The 18,555-nt window shown below is 40.5% G+C and overlaps 1 protein-coding gene across 1 annotated transcript; it reads left to right on the forward strand.

Moving 5' to 3' along the window:
- Nucleotides 1-5,041: 5,041 nt before the first annotated feature.
- LOC110919993 (endochitinase A-like) lies at nt 5,042-6,428 on the forward strand. Its single transcript, XM_022164239.1, has 2 exons — nt 5,042-5,251; nt 5,466-6,428. The coding sequence occupies exons 1-2, from the start codon at nt 5,042-5,044 to the stop codon at nt 6,426-6,428; spliced, it is 1,173 nt and encodes a 390-aa protein (XP_022019931.1).
- Nucleotides 6,429-18,555: the final 12,127 nt, after the last annotated feature.

The raw sequence follows: 18,555 nt of genomic DNA on the forward strand, positions 1-18,555 counted from the left end.
TTATAGAGCAACTTCCAGCCTATTTACGTATCCTTGCAACATGTAACTTAGTCTTTTGAAAATAGGCCGGTTTACACTGGTAAATACAATCAACCGACTCATTTTGAAAACATTTTCAAAATCATTTTAAGTGCACAAGGCACATGATTTTATAAATAACTTGGGACAATTCAAAATTATCTTGTATACAATTTTACATGCCATACATATGAGGCCCAGTACTAAACGCCGAGACATGATTAACCGACATGCCACTTAAACCCACAAAGAAGTCATCCCCAACTAGTGGGTAAGAAAAACATTTTATAATAGCATTAGCATCTGTCAGGTGTAAGCCTACACTCCTTCCTCGGTCATGGCCATTAGCAACTTAAATAAGTCAAGGATATTCAGGACATGGTCGCGTTAACCCCTAATGTTTAAGTTATCAGACAAAACAGATTAAAACGAGTCATGGAGATTTTATAGTCACAATCCGACATATGATCTCATACCCGACCAAGCGGTAATAATTTACCGTATTGTTGGTGCACTTGTGTCTGTACTTTGTCTGTATTTTGTCATGATATAAAACGATGTCTTTTGTTAGTCTTGTTTTTATGTTTGTTAATATATGTGTTTGATGTAAGTTTGACCAAGTCAACCATCCTCCTGGTTTGACTTGGCCAAACAGTTAGAACATGTTTGTAATATGTTTGTGTCGAAGGATGAGTCATCGAAGGATTGTTTATATCCTTCGATGAGCTCGAAGGATAAACCTTCGATGGATGTAGATGGACCTCGAAGGATATCATCCTTCGAGGTATATGTGGATCCTTCGGTAGGTTTCAGATCGATAGATGATCTTTCGATCAGTCTATCTGATCCTTCGACCAGACGATCTGTGATGGGTATATATACTCATGTAATGTGTTCACTTCATAGTGTGAGTGAACTTAGTCTTGTAGAGAGCGTATTTTCAGTTTGGTCAAGGGCTGTAACCGTGTCCACTGAAATACAAGAGAAAACTTTGATATCTCGTGTGTCTACCTTTCTCTTTGTAGCTTGTGTTCTCATATAAACTACCGGTTTGCATTCTAGCTTGGATTCCGCACTTGCTAGTGTGTTAAACATAACAAGGATAAGGTTTAACCTCAACCTCCGGGGGACCTACACGTATCCCAAACCCGTATAGGGAAAATAGGTTAAAAGTATTTACCTAGACTAAAACTCGTCTTAATATGCAAGAATTATAAATAGCTCAGCCGTTAATCTAATAACTAAGGTAGGTTGCAATTTACCGGAAGGCCCTAGTCTGGAATGGTGGTATATATAACCAATTAGAATGTCAACGAGTCTTATTCAAGTCATAGACTTGGACCGGTTAACTTAAATTATCAAAAACGGTACGATACGCTTGATTAAGCATGACCAGAATAGAATGTGGTTTAAACCCAACAAGTACTAAGACTTGTATAATATGGGTAAACAAAATACATTATGGAATTTGAAGTAAAAATGATAAGGATCGACTTGTTTCGGTAAACTTACGTAAACTAGTTACATAAGCTTAACCGTACGCATATAAGCAATATCGGGTATCCGGATGAGTCATAAACAAGTTCTATATGCCAATATACTTTAAATAAGTTGTAACATCAGTAGGTTATCAACTTATATGACCATTAAGGTTTTAAAATCAAAATATGCCTCATAAGGGCATTTAAGTCATTACGCGACGTAATATAAGAACTTACACAAAAACTGATATTATGAACATGTTCCTTCTGTAAAAATACTTTAATTATGATGTGATATCAGTAAGTAAGTAATCAAACATGTATGGGTTTTATGATTTAAGACCAAACTATGCGTCGTTGGGGCATTTTGGTCATTATATACATAGTTTGATAACTTATATAAAAATATGAGTTACGATCAAGTACCTACTGTGAAAACATGTTAAATATATTATAATATCAGTAGGTATTAAGTTTTGATTGATAGTTATGGTTTAAAACCATACTATGCGCCAAAAGGGCATTTTGGTCATTAAATAACGTATTTTGCGATCTTGTATCAAAACTCAGGTTATGATCAGTTTCATAATATCAAAATATGTTAATTACATTAAAATATCAGTAGGTAAATCATTTGCAAGTTCATTGTTGATTAAAACCTTGTTTATTGCAAAAAGGGCATTTTGGTCAAAGTTGGCATATTATAGAAACTTGCATATAAACTCAGTATCTGATTATGATCATATAGTATAACCTCAGAGGGTTATCCTACATTATATTACGATCATAATACAACTTTAATTCAGTAGCTAACTAAGCTAAATCGGGTCAGAATCGAAAGTCAAAGTAGAAGTCAAACTGCTAGACTTTCGGTTGCGAACCGACCTTAAAACTAGAAGTGAGGGGCTGAACATGTTCATACATGTTCTAATATTAATTACCAACTTATTTAAGTGTCAAAACATGATTTATAACATACAAGTGATCAGATTATAACATTTACGAAAACTGACCCTTTGACTTTTTAAATAATAAAACCTTGACCCGTCAATTGACCTAGTTAACGTGATTTTCAGGAGGTCTTCTTTGAGGGATTAACACCTACCTAATTATGATCACGTAGCCATGTTCAAATCAAATAATGACTGGACCATAATGGTCTAAACCGAAAGTCAAAGCAAATAACAATTTTGCTTGACTTTCGGCTTTGAAAGCCTATAAAACGAAAATGCAAAGGATGGAGCACTTACAAGTGGTCCAAGAGACTGAAAATAACTCAAAGGGAAGCTCCTATCTAGTCAGGAACCTCCAGAGGATAGTAGGGAGTGAATTATGAGAATGTGCAAGTTCAAGTGTTGCAAATTCACTCCTATTTATAGTTGGAGGAGTTGATTCAGATGAACACATGTTTTAGGAGGTGCTAGGGGATTAATACAAGTGTCCCACAACATGGCATTGTAGCTGAGAGGCCCCTAGTTTCGAAATGGTGGTAAACTTAGAGCCCAAACAAAATTTTTGCTGTTGGCACCTCTTTACGGACTGTAGGGGTATACCCTTTGTGGTCCGTAGAGACCTCAGGCGCATCAGGATTCTCCGCTTCTTTGCGGACCGTATGGACTAATGTCTACGGTCTGTAGACGATGGTCTTCAACAGAAAAATTTGATCTTTTGCGGATTGCATAGACCTATGGTCTACAGTCCGTAGACGACAACCAAAATTCAAAAATTTTTACAAGTTGTCATCTTTGGTCCCTCCACATTCTAAGTTTTATATATTGTCAAAAAAGGTCCCTCTCGTCCAACATTTGGCTCATTTGAGAGTATGGACACGACCGTATAGCATCAAGCTTGCAGTCTGTAAAGAGTCACTCATAGGCATACTTTCAACATGTTGACACCTTTAGTCCCTCCGCATTCATACTTTCAATGTTTGGCAAAATTAGTCCCTCCTGGCCAACATTAGACACAAGTGGGAGTATGGACACGTGTCAGTACATTGCTGGACACGAATTTATAAGGTGTTACATCCTCACCCCCTTAAAAGAAATCTCGACCTCGAGATTTTATTCAAAAAGATGGGGGTACTTTTGTCGCATAGTGGACTCAACCTCCCATGTATATTCGGGGCTTCGACAGGCATCCCATTTAACCTCTACAATAGGTATAAACTTCCGTTGGTGCTTCTTAACCTGTCGATCCTCGATCAAAATCGGTTTCTCAATAAACCTCAGGTTTTCATCAATTTGCACATCATGATGTAACATTGCTAGCGACTCATCGGCTAGACATTTCTTTAAATTATAGATGTGGAACACATTGTGAATTCTACTAAACTCTTTCGGCAGGTTTAGCTTATAAGCTACAGACCCGACACATTCAATTATCTCGAATGGTCCTATATATCTCGGGATCAACTTGCCCTTCTTTCCGAAACGCACCACACCTTTCTAGGGTGATACCTTTAACAAAACTTTGTCCTCTACTTGGAAGTTAAGAGGTTTATGCCTCTTGTCAGCATAGCTTTTCTTCCTATCCCTGGCAGCTTTGAGACGATCACGGATTTGTATTATCTTATCCATGGTCTCTAGACAATCTCTGGTCTTGTTAGTTGGGCTTCCCCAACTTCGGCCCAACAAACGGGCGTTCGACACTTTCTTCCATACAAAGCCTCAAAAGGAGCAGCCTTGATGCTCGTATGATAACTATTATTGAAGGAGAATTCTATTAGGGGGAGATGGTCATCCCAACTACCGCCCAAGTCGATTACACATGCCCTAAGCATGTCTTCCAAAGTTTGGATAGTACGCTCACTCTATCCATCTGTCTGAGGATGGTAAGTCGTACTGAAATTCAATCTGGTGCCTAAGGATTGCTGAAAACTTTTCCAGAAGTGAGAAGTATATCTAGTATCTCTACCTGATACAATAGATACTGGCACACCATGTAGGGACACAATCTCGTCCACGTATACAACTTAGCCAACTTGTCGGAGTTGTACGTCTCCTTTATGGGCAAGAAATGAGCTGACTTAGTCAGTCTATCTACAATGACCCAAATCGTGTCATTACCACGTTTGGTCTTAGGTAACTTGGTAATCAAATCCATCGTTACCATTTCCCACTTCCAAGTAGGAATTTCAAATTTCTGTAAAAGTCCTGACGGTTTTTGATGTTTAGCTTTAACTTGCGAACACGACAGACACTTAGCTACATAGGTGGCTATGGATTTCTTCATACCCATCCACCAATAGTTCCTTTTCAAATCTTCAAGTGGAGCAGCCACTACAACTGTTGAATCAATTGGTTTACAGTAGGACAGTGGTTACATTATTAAGACTCCCTTGAAGGCAACAACTGTTCAGGCTACAATTGTATCCTCTGCTGCAGTTGGAAGTCCCTAGTAAAAAAGACAAATGGGCATTTGTTGATGATGATTTAGAGACTTCTCCTATTGTTAAAACAAATAAAACTACCACAGGTAGGAATTCAGATGATCCTATTAAATTATGTGATGAATTGAGATACAAAGAATTAACAGATAGAATGACTTCCATGGAAACATCTATGACTGAAATAAAAGAGATGATGAAGCAGATGTTGGAACATTCTCAAAGTCAGCCTAACACTCAGCAAATTGCCAATGAGCTATGGAATTCTGTGCAACCAATCCTCCAAGCTCAAAGGAATTTGGCTGAAATCAACCACAACACTCATATGGAACTCATAAGGAATATGGTTGATGCTAGGTACAAGGTAACACAACATTAAGGCCATTAGAGAACATTTGGTCAAATTTACTGGCTATGCCCCTGCAACAGTCCTTCATGATGATGAAGAGGATGATGCCAAAAAGGGAGAGAAAGATTCATTGAGAAAGTTACAGCCTGATTCAAAAACAAAATCAAGACCAAAGGTGCAACAAAAGCCAGAGTCTGCTCAACAAGAATCTTCTGCAAAAGCATCATAGGCTGGAAAACAAAAAGGGATTGATGAGACCCTGAACAAGAAAGCTGAAGAGATTGCTTTGGAAAAGCAGAAGCAACAAGATACAAAGGAATCTAAAGCTTCCAGTTTGATTAAGAAAGAACAGGATGAGCAGAAGAAAAAGGAGAATATTGGCACTTCACAAAGGAGGAAGTCTTCAAGAAGTGTAAGAAAGCCAAGAGCCATCCCTTCTAAAACCTCTACTGAACCTGCTAAAACTGTATCCTCTACTAAATACAAAACCACTACTGAACCCAAAACGTCCGAACCTAAAGCCAAACCTTCACCACAAAAACCCTTACCACAACAACCACCACTAAAGAAGCAAAAGAAAGCTTCACCACCACCATCACCAATCCACCCAACAGATGCTAGTACAACAAATGTATCAGCAGATGTTAGCCAAACCACTGCTGATTCACCAGTTGTTTCAGCAGCTTTTAGCCAAACTTCTGCCATAGTCATTTTCTCTACACCACCAATCACTCAACCACCTCCATCATCAATCCACCCAACAGATACTGGTATAACAAATGTATCAGCAGATATAAGGCAAACCACTGTTGATACACCAGTTGTTTCAGCACATGTAAGCCAAACCTCTGCCATGGTCATTTTATCTACACCACAAATCAGTCAACCACCTCCCACACCACACAGATTTCCCACACATCCATCTTCATCACCAAAACTTACATCATCACCAAAAGTCAGGGGAACATGCAAAAGAAAAGTTTTTGTAGTGCAAGAAGATGATGAGGAGATTAAATCACCAATCCCCTTATCATCTGTCCCCACTCAAACCACACCACTTTCACCATTTCCATCAAAATCCACTGCACCTCTACTAGCTGCTACACTATCATCAATCATTCCCTTGGCTACTCAGTATCCTCTGGAAGTTCAAACTGTCAAATGTGAAACTGAATCATTTTTCATAATATAGGATGCATCACAAAGATCATTCCCATCTATTTATGGTTATAGACAACCTAGAAATTTAGATGATTATCTAAAGATGAAAGCAAAATAGGCTGAGTACATTGCAAGAGAGAACATCAAGGGATGGATGACAGGAAGTTTCAGGGTCTCTTGTCACATGAGCTTAGCAAAGTTGGCAAACTTGAAGACTACACTAAGGACTTGAGCAAATCCATGTCAGAGAAGGAAATCTCTGCTGAGCTAGACAAGGAACTAAGGGAAGATTACATTGAACACATCATGCGTTACAAACCATACAAGGCAACCAGAGCTTAATTTAAAGACTGGTCATCAGATGCTCTCAGAGAAGAGATTGAAAGAATCACCAAAATGCTCAATGATCCTTCAGTGAAGCCTACTCCACCTGATTAGAATAAAGGCAAACAAGTTAATCCAGATAAGGCATTGAAGCTTAAAAGAATGAGAGCAGAGCTTGTGGCTGCAAGTTATGGTACTGCTAAATCCATTTACAGATGGTCTGAACTAGAGATAGTTGAGACCTACAAAAGCCTGGAAGAACTCAGAGCCAAAGATCCTTCAGTTCCCCAAAAGCCAGCATATCCTCTAACAGCTGCCATCCCTCAACAGACCCAAACTTTCAAAAAGCTACCCTCAACATCTGCTTTATCAATAGCTGCCTTAAGACAAGTAAAAAGGCAAAAGCCGACTGAAGAGGATGATGAGCAGAAGTTTGAAAGAATCAGAAAAGAGGGAATTAGATGCCAGCTTGGTTTTCACACAGATGCTGCTGCTGACAAACTATCTGCCAAACTAAGGTGAACAGTTGAAAAGCTTGTCAGCAGGCCACAATCACCAAACTCATCATCAATAAAACTTCAACCCAGAAAACCAGCTGATCCAAAAATTGTAAAGTGGAAGTCATCCTCAGAAATCCACGAATTGACTCTGTTCAGATCAGATGGTAGTATTCAAGAGCTTAATATGGAGAGAAAGTGCATATGGCCTGGATGCATATGATCTCCAAGATCTGTTGGACCTTGAACTTGAAAGGGATTTTAAAGACATGTACTCCCTAAACTTTGAACTATAATTCAAAGGGTAAATTAGGGAGTTGTTGATGAGGAATACAGATCAGCAGTAACAAAGGTTTTGGCATCATCTGTTCTAGAGGGAGATTGTTGGATCAACAGCTGCGGCATTGTTTCCAGCAGCATATGTAGCCAGGACACAACATATAGCAAAGGATATGTGGCTGGGTAAGAGACTCTTGATTGGCCTTTGATGAAAGTTGTTGAGGCAGGTGATCGTGTGATCGTAGTTAATGTTTGTTGAAAGTCAAGTGGTATTCAAATCGTATTGATTTTTTTTCAAAGTAAAGATTTTAAGTTTGTTAGTATATTCATTTGATGTTTTTCAACTTCTGTATCGAAGTTTAATAAGCACATTTCCAACCGATATAAACATTCGGGAAAGTAATTCCCTTCTAAAAAATATAACGACTCATTATTTAATAAAATGTGGTATGAATGGTTTTCTAAAAACAACATGTGTTTGCACATACTTTCAGCCAGATATCACTATTTAAAATAGCAGTTCTCGCTTTTTATCATGAAAGGTAGTGATTACTTTTGATTTCTTTAGGCTGATTATTTCTTTAGTTGTAATTAGAGTTCAAATGCATCAACATGCAAGATGTGTGAGAATAACTCATGATTAATTTAATAATAATTAATCAAAAGAATAACTAAACTAAAAATTACAATATCTATACACCTATCTATACTTTCTATTAAAATGTGGTATGCATGAATTTCTAAAAACCACCCATGTTTGCACACGAGGATCACTACTAGTTATTAATTAAACTAAAAACATGTTCCATCTTCAAACATCTAGTATATCAAATTTGGATCTTCAAAATTCAGCACAATATTACTATCATTTTCATCTCAAATTAGCAGGTCTAATCTCATCTTCATCTTCAGCATATATTAGCCCCCCAATTCCAAATTCTATCTCATCTCCAATTGAAAGTTCCAGCATACTCAAAGTGTACCAACACAATCAAAATCTTAACATAGCACATCACCTGCAACCAAGACAACCTCAAAGCCAACTCCAATCTATTCACCTGCAACAACATATGAAAGATTACTGCAAAATCATATGGGTTTATTTCCACTTTAAAAAGAGTAAAGTGTAGAATGGTCCTTCAAGGAATAAGATTAAAAGCAAACCCTAACAACAACCGAATGTGGACATTGATTGCTACTGGAACCGATAACCCTAGATCATGTCTCATTATCAAGCGTACCCACAAGTCTTATAAAATGTGAGGTCTAAGGTGAAAATCATACTTGGATTATGATGTATGTTGCTTCAATATCGAGTTACAACAATGACCACAATGGTGCTCGCAAAGCCCTAAGGAGAAATCACAAAATTATTATCATCACCCCGCTAACTTAGGGTTCAAAATGAATTAGGGTTTCAAAATTTATACATGGACGATGGGGAGATCAAGGGCTCTAATTCCGATGAATAAGCTTGAACAAGAGAACTATTTCTAACTAGAAATTTGTGGAGCTACCTTAACCGAATCTAGAGAGAATTTTCTAGAAAGAAAGAGAGAGCATCTGGGTTTAGGTTTGAAAGGCAAGATAGATCAAAGTTTGAAGGATTGACATCATGTGTTCTTTTGAATTTTGTTAGATCTGGGTTAAATGATGATTGTTGGATCTGGATTGAGTGGTGATGATTGGGTTAGATGATGATTGAGTGTTCTTTTGAATTTTCATTTTCTGTAAATTGGGTATTTTGATAAAGATTTCTTATTTGATGAAGACTGTTCGGGAATTTGATTTTCTTTTTATATGTTGTGAAGTTAACATAGTACGCTTGACCTAATGGTCAAACAAAGGATTCTTAATGGGGGGACTCAAATTATAGCGAATTTCAAACAACATCAACTCAGAAGACGAGATTTTCATTTTAGGGACTCAAGTTGACCCCGTCCCTAAAGTACGTAGACTCAATTTGCATTTTACTCTAGATACAATTACAACCACTGAAGTGTAAAATATCATAAATCAAATATGTGCAAGTGATACGAAGATTAAAAATATTATTGCAATAATCTTAAATATATAAACTTTAAAGCAAACTAAAGTACTCATCGTAAGGGTTTATAACTTCATATCATCAAAGCAAGTACTAGACATCTAATCAAAGCAAACTGAGGTACCAAACCTTCATTTTAGAATGATCAATATTTATATTAGCTACATGGTTATGTTGGAAAGAAAGCATAACCGTGATCCCAAGTTTCATGTGGGAAAGCAATTGAATGTTTATGTGATTTTGATGTACATGATCTACTGTTTTGGTGTGGAATTCTTGAATATTAAAAAGCACCACACACAATGTGGGGACAAGTCATGTGTTCTTTGCGATGACTATAATAAACCACATAATAGTGTACACTTATGTGCTAGGAAAGCACATAGGCGTGCATTGTATTATTGAACACACAATGAGGTTAAAAAATACATACATGTGATCTGCCTCAGTTCTGAATTAAAACACTTAGAAGGACAAACGGATGATGAGTGAGCTAATCGCTATGTATATGTAGGAGGAAGAACGCATGAAGTTGGATAACCTGAAGTTGCTTACCTTGCCACTACCAGTTCTAAGAAGAGGAAGGGCACTTATCCTAGAAACTACTTGTATCTTATTAAGGAAAAATCCGAATCACTTACAACTTTTAAAGATTATAAAGTTGAAGTTGAAAACAATTAGATCGTCATATTAAAGTTTTGAGATCAGATAGAGGAGGTGAATATTATGGTAGACATATTGATGTGAGTACCCAACGACGTTAAACCCGTAGGATGTAAATGGTTGTTCAAAACAAAACTGGACCCGAATGGGAACTGTGACAACTCGAGTTTCTGACTTTCACTTTCGCATTAAATGCGCGTTGACTTTGACTGTTTAGTAGTTGACTTGTTGGACTTGTAATTGTACGCGTTGTGTTTTAATGAAACGTGTTGTCATTGTGCATACATGTAACTACTTGTTGTTGTGAAAGATAATATTAGAAATTATTATTTAATACACTTAGTCTAGATCGAAGCATATCCTTCGATTCGAAGGATCAACTTTCGGTTCGAAGGGTCTCGAAACATATCCTTCGACCAAGGACTTTATCCTTCGACATCCTTCGGCCACGAAACATATCCTTCGGCTGGAATTCAGATCCTTCGGCCCAGTCTTCCAGATGGGCTTGGCCCATTTCTGTGATAAGTTTAAATACGTGACTGCATGTAAGTCATCAGTTAGTTTTCAAAAACCCTAGTTCTATTGTGTGTGTGTGACGGCATATAGCAGACCTACTCTCTGTTCGAAGGATTTCATTCCGTAATCCAGATTTCCGGTTAGTGTGTGGTGTTGTTTACGATGCTTTGATTTCACGATTTATCTATTGTCTTGCGATATATTGTTGTATGTTAATCGGATATGCATGACTATCGGATCTGTTTTGATGTTGTTCAATGAGAATGTGTTATGGATCGGTTGTGATAACCGGATATGTATGTTAGGTAGTTGAACTGAATGATGATTATGTTTACATGACACATAGATGACGATTCGGATTTGGTTGATGATTGATTCTATTACCGTTAAATGATTTCTAGGAATGATAGTAACTGTCGTAGATGATCTTGTGCCTTCTGTGTAATGTAACTGATGAGATGTGCTTGTTAATGATGATGACGGCTGTAGATGATTAGGGTTTCTGTTTCTGTAACTAGCTGCGTGATAAACGTAACTGATATTCCGTAACTGACATGTATCGAAAGATACTTGCTACTCGAAACATAGTTGTTGTCGAAAGATGCTTGTTGACCGAACCATAGTAGTGTTGACCGAAGGATAACTCTGACCGAACCATAGTAACTTTGACCGAAAGATAGCTTTGACCGAAAGATGACAGTGGTCCGAAACATAACATTCGGTCCGAAGGGTAATTGTGTTAACTGTTGTCGAAAGATAACAGAGGACCGAAAGATATTAGGGGTTATAAACATCCTTCGAAGGATGGGGATGTATGTTTGACTTATTTGGCATGCCATGCTTGGTGATGAATGCTTTTGTGTACACTAGCTGATGAGTTAATGTGAAACAATACGTGTTGTGCCGTTATGCAAACTGACTGTTATGTGAACATTAAATTGCATGCGTATCATTGTGAACATGAACTGATTTGTTATACGTGCATACGATAGGACGTGATTAATTACTAGTGAGCGCATAACCTAGCATACCGAGCAAACCAAGGTGAGTTCACACAGCCAAGGCATGGGTTCCCAGGGTGGGAATGGGTTGGATGATTACTTGTGCATACTTTGATATTATAACGAACGATTAAACTGTTGATACTTACAAACTGCCTTCGCACACACCCTGGTCGGTAAAGACTATGGTCGCGAACGAACTACTCAACTGCCTTCGCACACACCCTGGTCGGTAAAGACTATGGTCGCGAACGAACTGATTAACCGCCTTCGCACACACCCTGGTCGGTAAAGACTATGGTCGCGAACTATTCGAACATAATCTTCGCACACCTGCCTGGGAGGCCGCTATGGAACTAATCATATGGAACGTAACGATTAAACCATTACTCACACAATACGATATTGAACTTTAAACTGTGAACTCGCTCAACTAGTTTGTTGATTATCTGCTGCATGCCTTGCAGGACCTTAGGTACATAATGGAGTTTGCACTGGAGGAGCGGGACGTTGTGGGCAGTGGATTATGAACGCTATGTTTAAACATTTCGAATAATTGAACTTATGGTTTACTTGGGTTATTTACTTATGCTTCCGCTACTGATACTATGATTGTTTTGAAACATCAATTGTATTGAATGAGGTTTTACGAACTACTTTATTTATGTTATGCTATGTTCAATATGATTGATGGCTTGATCCTGGTCATGTCACGCCTCCAAGCGGTGGTACTCCGCGTGTGGGATTTTGGGGGTGTGACAGATTGGTATCAGAGCCATTGGTTATAGAGAACTTGGTTTTAATATGGAAAACGTTTTATTAAAACCAGACTATAACCAGAACAGTGCTCTCAATGATCCACAACGACGCTTCGCTCCACGTGCAAGACTCGACATCCTAGGTAATAAGGTTTATGTTTATTACCTGCTTGCTAGAACTGCATAGAACTTTGCTCGTAGTATGCTTACATTACTTTGCTCACAACTTGTTATTGCTTGAGAACACATACGTGCTTACACTCTTCTGTCATCGCACTATTCGTGAACCATTCTTACTTATGCTACCTTTACTGTTCGATCATGTCTGGACGTGTTGACATGACTCAAGCCCAGTTGACGGCTCTCATTAACGAACAAGTTGCTGCGGCACTTGCAGCCGCACAAGCAGGAGGTATAACCCGCTATTCCAGACCTATTCTAGGATGTTAGATCCTACTCTCGTGACCCAACTCTCGCGCTTAACCTTGACCTATCTTTCTCGCGCAACGGGTCAGAACGCATAGCAACATGCCTGCACATTCAAGAACTTCATGGACTGTCGTCCAAACACATTCAGTGGCACAGAAGGAGCAGTGGGACTACTCCATTGGTTTTGGAAGCTCGAGTTAGTATTCGGGATGTGTGAATGCCCTGAGACTCGCAGGGTCAAGTACGCCACTGGCACGTTGGAAGGAATCGCGCTAACCTGGTGGAACGCGCAAGTACGGATACTAGGGTTGGCAGCTGCTAACGCCACCCTTGGAACGAATTCAAAGAACGCATTAAAAGGGGATACTGCACGCGTGATGACATCCACAAGTTGGAAGTGGAGCTTTACCATTTGAAAATGTCAGGGTCAGGAAATTGATGCTTATACGAAACGGTCGAACGAACTGGCCATCTTGTGTCCAACCATGGTGGACCCTCCAAACAAGCGTATCGAATTGTACCTCAAGGGTCTAGCCTCAGAGATTCAGAGCCATGCTACATCGGCTAACCTCGACAAAATCCAAGACATTCAGTGTCTTGCTCATCGCCTCACGGATCAGGCAGTGGAACAGAACAGGCTGCCTAGTTGTATCAGCACTATTACTACCGCTACCACTTCTGCTACTCCCGCTACTCCTAGTGACAACAAGCGGAAATGGGATGGGTATTCCAGCAAGGGTTCAGCTACCGTTCGGTCTCAAGCACAACAGCGGCACAAGAATAGTGATCGCCAGAGCACAGCAGAAGCTAAGGATTCAGGAGCCCACGGCTTGCACATCGGAATCGCCAGCAGCAACAGCAAGCAGAAATCCTATACAAAGAAAAGATTGTTCGCATTCCTCGTTCTGGTCAAGAACCTCTCGAAGCTCAAGGCGACAAGAGTGGTGCTGTGGTTGGCATCACCTCTTTCTTGAAGGCTCAGGAATGTTTGCGGAAGGGCCACACCGCAACTTTGGCTCTCGTTACTGACTCATCAGCGAAAGAAAAGAAGTTGGAAGACCATTCAGTTGTACGCGACTTTCCTCAGGTGTCTCGCAAGGATTTACCTGGTCTACCGCCGCATCATCAGGACGAATTTCAAATCGAGCTCGCTCCAGGAGCAGCACCCATAGCTCGAGCACCGTATCGCTTAGCTCCACCAGAATCGAAAGAACTATCGACGCAGCTACCAGGAATCTTGGATAAGGGATTTATTCGTCCAAGCTCTTCGCCTTGGGGAGCTCCAGTGTTATTTGTGAAGAAGAAAGACGGTACGTTCAGGATGTGCATCGACTACCGCGAACTCAATAAGGTGACGGTGAAGAACCGTTATCCTCTTCCGCGCATAGATGACCTATTCGACCAGTTGCAAGGGTCGTGTTATTATTCCAAGATTGATTTAAGGTCAGGGTATCATCAGCTGAGAGTCCGGGATGAGGACGTCTCCAAAACCGCTTTCAGAACTCGCTACGGTCATTACGAGTTCCTTGTCATGCCATTCGGGCTTACGAACGCGCCTGCAGTCTTCATGGATCTTATGAACAGGGTGTGCAAACCTTATCTTGACAAGTTCGTTATTGTTTTCATCGACGACATTCTAATCTACTCCAAGAGTCAGGAGGAGCACGAGCAGCACTTACGTCTTATCTTGGAACTTCTTCGAAAAGAGCAACTGTACGCAAAGTTTTCAAAATGCGACTTCTGGCTTCGTGAAGTCCACTTCTTAGGCCATGTGGTGAACAAGGATGGGATTCATGTCGATCCATCCAAGGTTGATTCGATCAGAAACTGGCCAGCACCACGTACACCGACTGAAATACGCCAATTCTTGGGTTTGGCGGGTTACTACAGGCGATTTATTAAAGACTTCTCCAAGATCGCGCAACCACTTACTATGTTAACACAGAAAGGTGTCGTTTACAGATGGGGTAATACGCAAGAGACCGCTTTTCAGTATCTAAAGGATAGGCTTTGCAGCGCACCTATTCTCTCATTGCCAGAGGGCACGGATGACTTCGTGGTTTATTGTGACGCATCGATACAGGGGCTTGGTTGTGTATTGATGCAGCGGGATAAAGTTATTGCCTACGCTTCGCGGCAACTCAAGGTTCATGAACGGAACTACACGACGCACGATTTAGAGCTGGGAGCTGTTGTTTTCGCGCTTAAGATATGGCGACACTACCTGTACGGTACCAGGTGCACGATTTACACCGATCACAGGAGTCTCGAGCATATTCTTAAGCAGAAGGATTTGAACATGCGTCAACGAAGATGGGTTGAATTACTGAATGACTATGAATGCGCTATCAAGTATCATCCAGGCAAGGCCAATGTTGTGGCTGATGCCCTTAGTCGGAAAGACACTCTACCTAAACGCGTGCGAGCGCTACAGCTTACTATTCAGTCCAGTCTTCCTGCACAGATACGAGCTGCTCAGATGGAAGCTCTGAAACCCGAAAACGTTAAAGCTGAAGCCTTACGCGGTTCAAGGCAACGCATGGAACAAAAGGAAGACGGTGCTTACTACGTAACGGGGCGTATTTGGGTCCCACTTTATGGCGGGTTACGCGAACTTGTAATGGATGAAGCTCACAAGTCTCGCTATTCGGTACATCCAGGGTCGGATAAAATGTACCACGACATCAGCACTACTTATTGGTGGCCTTGTATGAAGGCTCACATCGCTACTTACGTTGGAAAATGTTTGACCTGTGCGAGGGTCAAGGTCGAATATCAGAAGCCAGCTGGTCTACTTCAGCAGCCCAAGATACCGCAGTGGAAATGGGAAGAAATTTCCATGGATTTCGTTACGGGCTTGCCTAGATCCCAGCGTGGGAATGACACTATTTGGGAAATCGTTGATCGGCTCACAAAGTCTGCTCACTTCTTGGCTATCAAAGAAAAGGATAAGTTTTCTACCCTAGCAGACATCTACATGAAAGAAGTTGTTTCGAGGCACGGAGTGCCCATCTCTATTATTTCGGATCGCGATGCACGATTCACGTCAGAGCTTTGGCAAGCGATGCACAAATCTTTCGGCTCACGATTAGACATGAGCACAGCATATCATCCTCAGACGGATGGGCAGTCTGAGCGAACTATCCAAACCCTTGAAGACATGCTTCGGGCATGTGTTATTGATTTCGGCAACGGCTGGGAAAAGCATCTCCCTTTGGTGGAGTTCTCGTACAATAACAGTTACCATACCAGCATTCAAGCCGCTCCATTTGAGGCATTGTACGGACGTAAATGCCGGTCACCTCTCTGTTGGGCAGAGGTGGGGGATAGTCAAATTACGGGTCCAGAGATTGTAGTGGACGCCACAGAAAAGATTGCACAGATACGACAACGCATGGCGGCAGCACGCGACCGTCAGAAAGCCTACGCGGACAAGCGTAGAAAACCATTGGAATTTGAGGTCGGGGACCGGGTTTTATTGAAAGTTTCACCCTGGAAGGGTGTGGTACGTTTTGGCAAACGGGGCAAACTAAATCCGCGGTACGTCGGACCATTCGAAATTACAGAAAAGATTGGCAAGGTAGCCTACAAGTTGAACCTACCAGCTGAACTCGGAGCAGTTCACAATGTCTTTCACATATCGAACTTAAAGAAGTGCCTATCAGATGAAAACCTCATCATTCCTTTTAAGGAACTCACTATCGACGAGCGGTTGCAGTTCGTCGAGGAACCAGTTGAAATCACGGACCGGGATGTTAAGGTCCTCAAACACAAGAGAATCCCTCTTGTTCGAGTTCGTTGGAACTCCCAGCGTGGTCCAGAGTATACCTGGGAACGCGAAGACCAGATAAAAGAAAAGTATCCCCAGTTATTCGAAACCAATGCATCCACTTCTGAGGCTGAAGCTACTACTACTGAATTTCGGGACGAAATTCCAAATCAACGGGGGGATGATGTGACACCCCAGGAAAACCAGTGAACAATGTAACTTACCTAGCTTCCTCAGTGAGTGCGTACCAAATTTCGGGACGAAATTTCTTTCAAGTTGGGGATAATGTGACAACTCGAGTTTCTGACTTTCACTTTCGCATTAAATGCGCGTTGACTTTGACTGTTTAGTAGTTGACTTGTTGGACTTGTAATTGTACGCGTTGTGTTTTAATGAAACGTGTTGTCATTGTGCATACATGTAACTACTTGTTGTTGTGAAAGATAATATTAGAAATTATTATTTAATACACTTAGTCTAGATCGAAGCATATCCTTCGATTCGAAGGATCAACTTTCGGTTCGAAGGGTCTCGAAACATATCCTTCGACCAAGGACTTTATCCTTCGACATCCTTCGGCCACGAAACATATCCTTCGGCTGGAATTCAGATCCTTCGGCCCAGTCTTCCAGATGGGCTTGGCCCATTTCTGTGATAAGTTTAAATACGTGACTGCATGTAAGTCATCAGTTAGTTTTCAAAAACCCTAGTTCTATTGTGTGTGTGTGACGGCATATAGCAGACCTACTCTCTGTTCGAAGGATTTCATTCCGTAATCCAGATTTCCGGTTAGTGTGTGGTGTTGTTTACGATGCTTTGATTTCACGATTTATCTATTGTCTTGCGATATATTGTTGTATGTTAATCGGATATGCATGACTATCGGATCTGTTTTGATGTTGTTCAATGAGAATGTGTTATGGATCGGTTGTGATAACCGGATATGTATGTTAGGTAGTTGAACTGAATGATGATTATGTTTACATGACACATAGATGACGATTCGGATTTGGTTGATGATTGATTCTATTACCGTTAAATGATTTCTAGGAATGATAGTAACTGTCGTAGATGATCTTGTGCCTTCTGTGTAATGTAACTGATGAGATGTGCTTGTTAATGATGATGACGGCTGTAGATGATTAGGGTTTCTGTTTCTGTAACTAGCTGCGTGATAAACGTAACTGATATTCCGTAACTGACATGTATCGAAAGATACTTGCTACTCGAAACATAGTTGTTGTCGAAAGATGCTTGTTGACCGAACCATAGTAGTGTTGACCGAAGGATAACTCTGACCGAACCATAGTAACTTTGACCGAAAGATAGCTTTGACCGAAAGATGACAGTGGTCCGAAACATAACATTCGGTCCGAAGGGTAATTGTGTTAACTGTTGTCGAAAGATAACAGAGGACCGAAAGATATTAGGGGTTATAAACATCCTTCGAAGGATGGGGATGTATGTTTGACTTATTTGGCATGCCATGCTTGGTGATGAATGCTTTTGTGTACACTAGCTGATGAGTTAATGTGAAACAATACGTGTTGTGCCGTTATGCAAACTGACTGTTATGTGAACATTAAATTGCATGCGTATCATTGTGAACATGAACTGATTTGTTATACGTGCATACGATAGGACGTGATTAATTACTAGTGAGCGCATAACCTAGCATACCGAGCAAACCAAGGTGAGTTCACACAGCCAAGGCATGGGTTCCCAGGGTGGGAATGGGTTGGATGATTACTTGTGCATACTTTGATATTATAACGAACGATTAAACTGTTGATACTTACAAACTGCCTTCGCACACACCCTGGTCGGTAAAGACTATGGTCGCGAACGAACTACTCAACTGCCTTCGCACACACC

This window comes from Helianthus annuus, chromosome 17 (assembly GCF_002127325.2).
Source record: "Helianthus annuus cultivar XRQ/B chromosome 17, HanXRQr2.0-SUNRISE, whole genome shotgun sequence".
Classification (NCBI taxonomy): Eukaryota; Viridiplantae; Streptophyta; class Magnoliopsida; order Asterales; family Asteraceae; genus Helianthus; species Helianthus annuus.

Coding starts and splice junctions, on each gene's coding strand:
- LOC110919993 (XM_022164239.1), top strand. CDS start 5,042: ATGACTTCCATGGAAACATCTATGACTGAAATAAAAGAGATGATGAAG. Junction 5,252..5,465: donor TGGTTGATGCTAGGTACAAG/GTAACACAACAT, acceptor AAAGCATCATAG/GCTGGAAAACAAAAAGGGAT.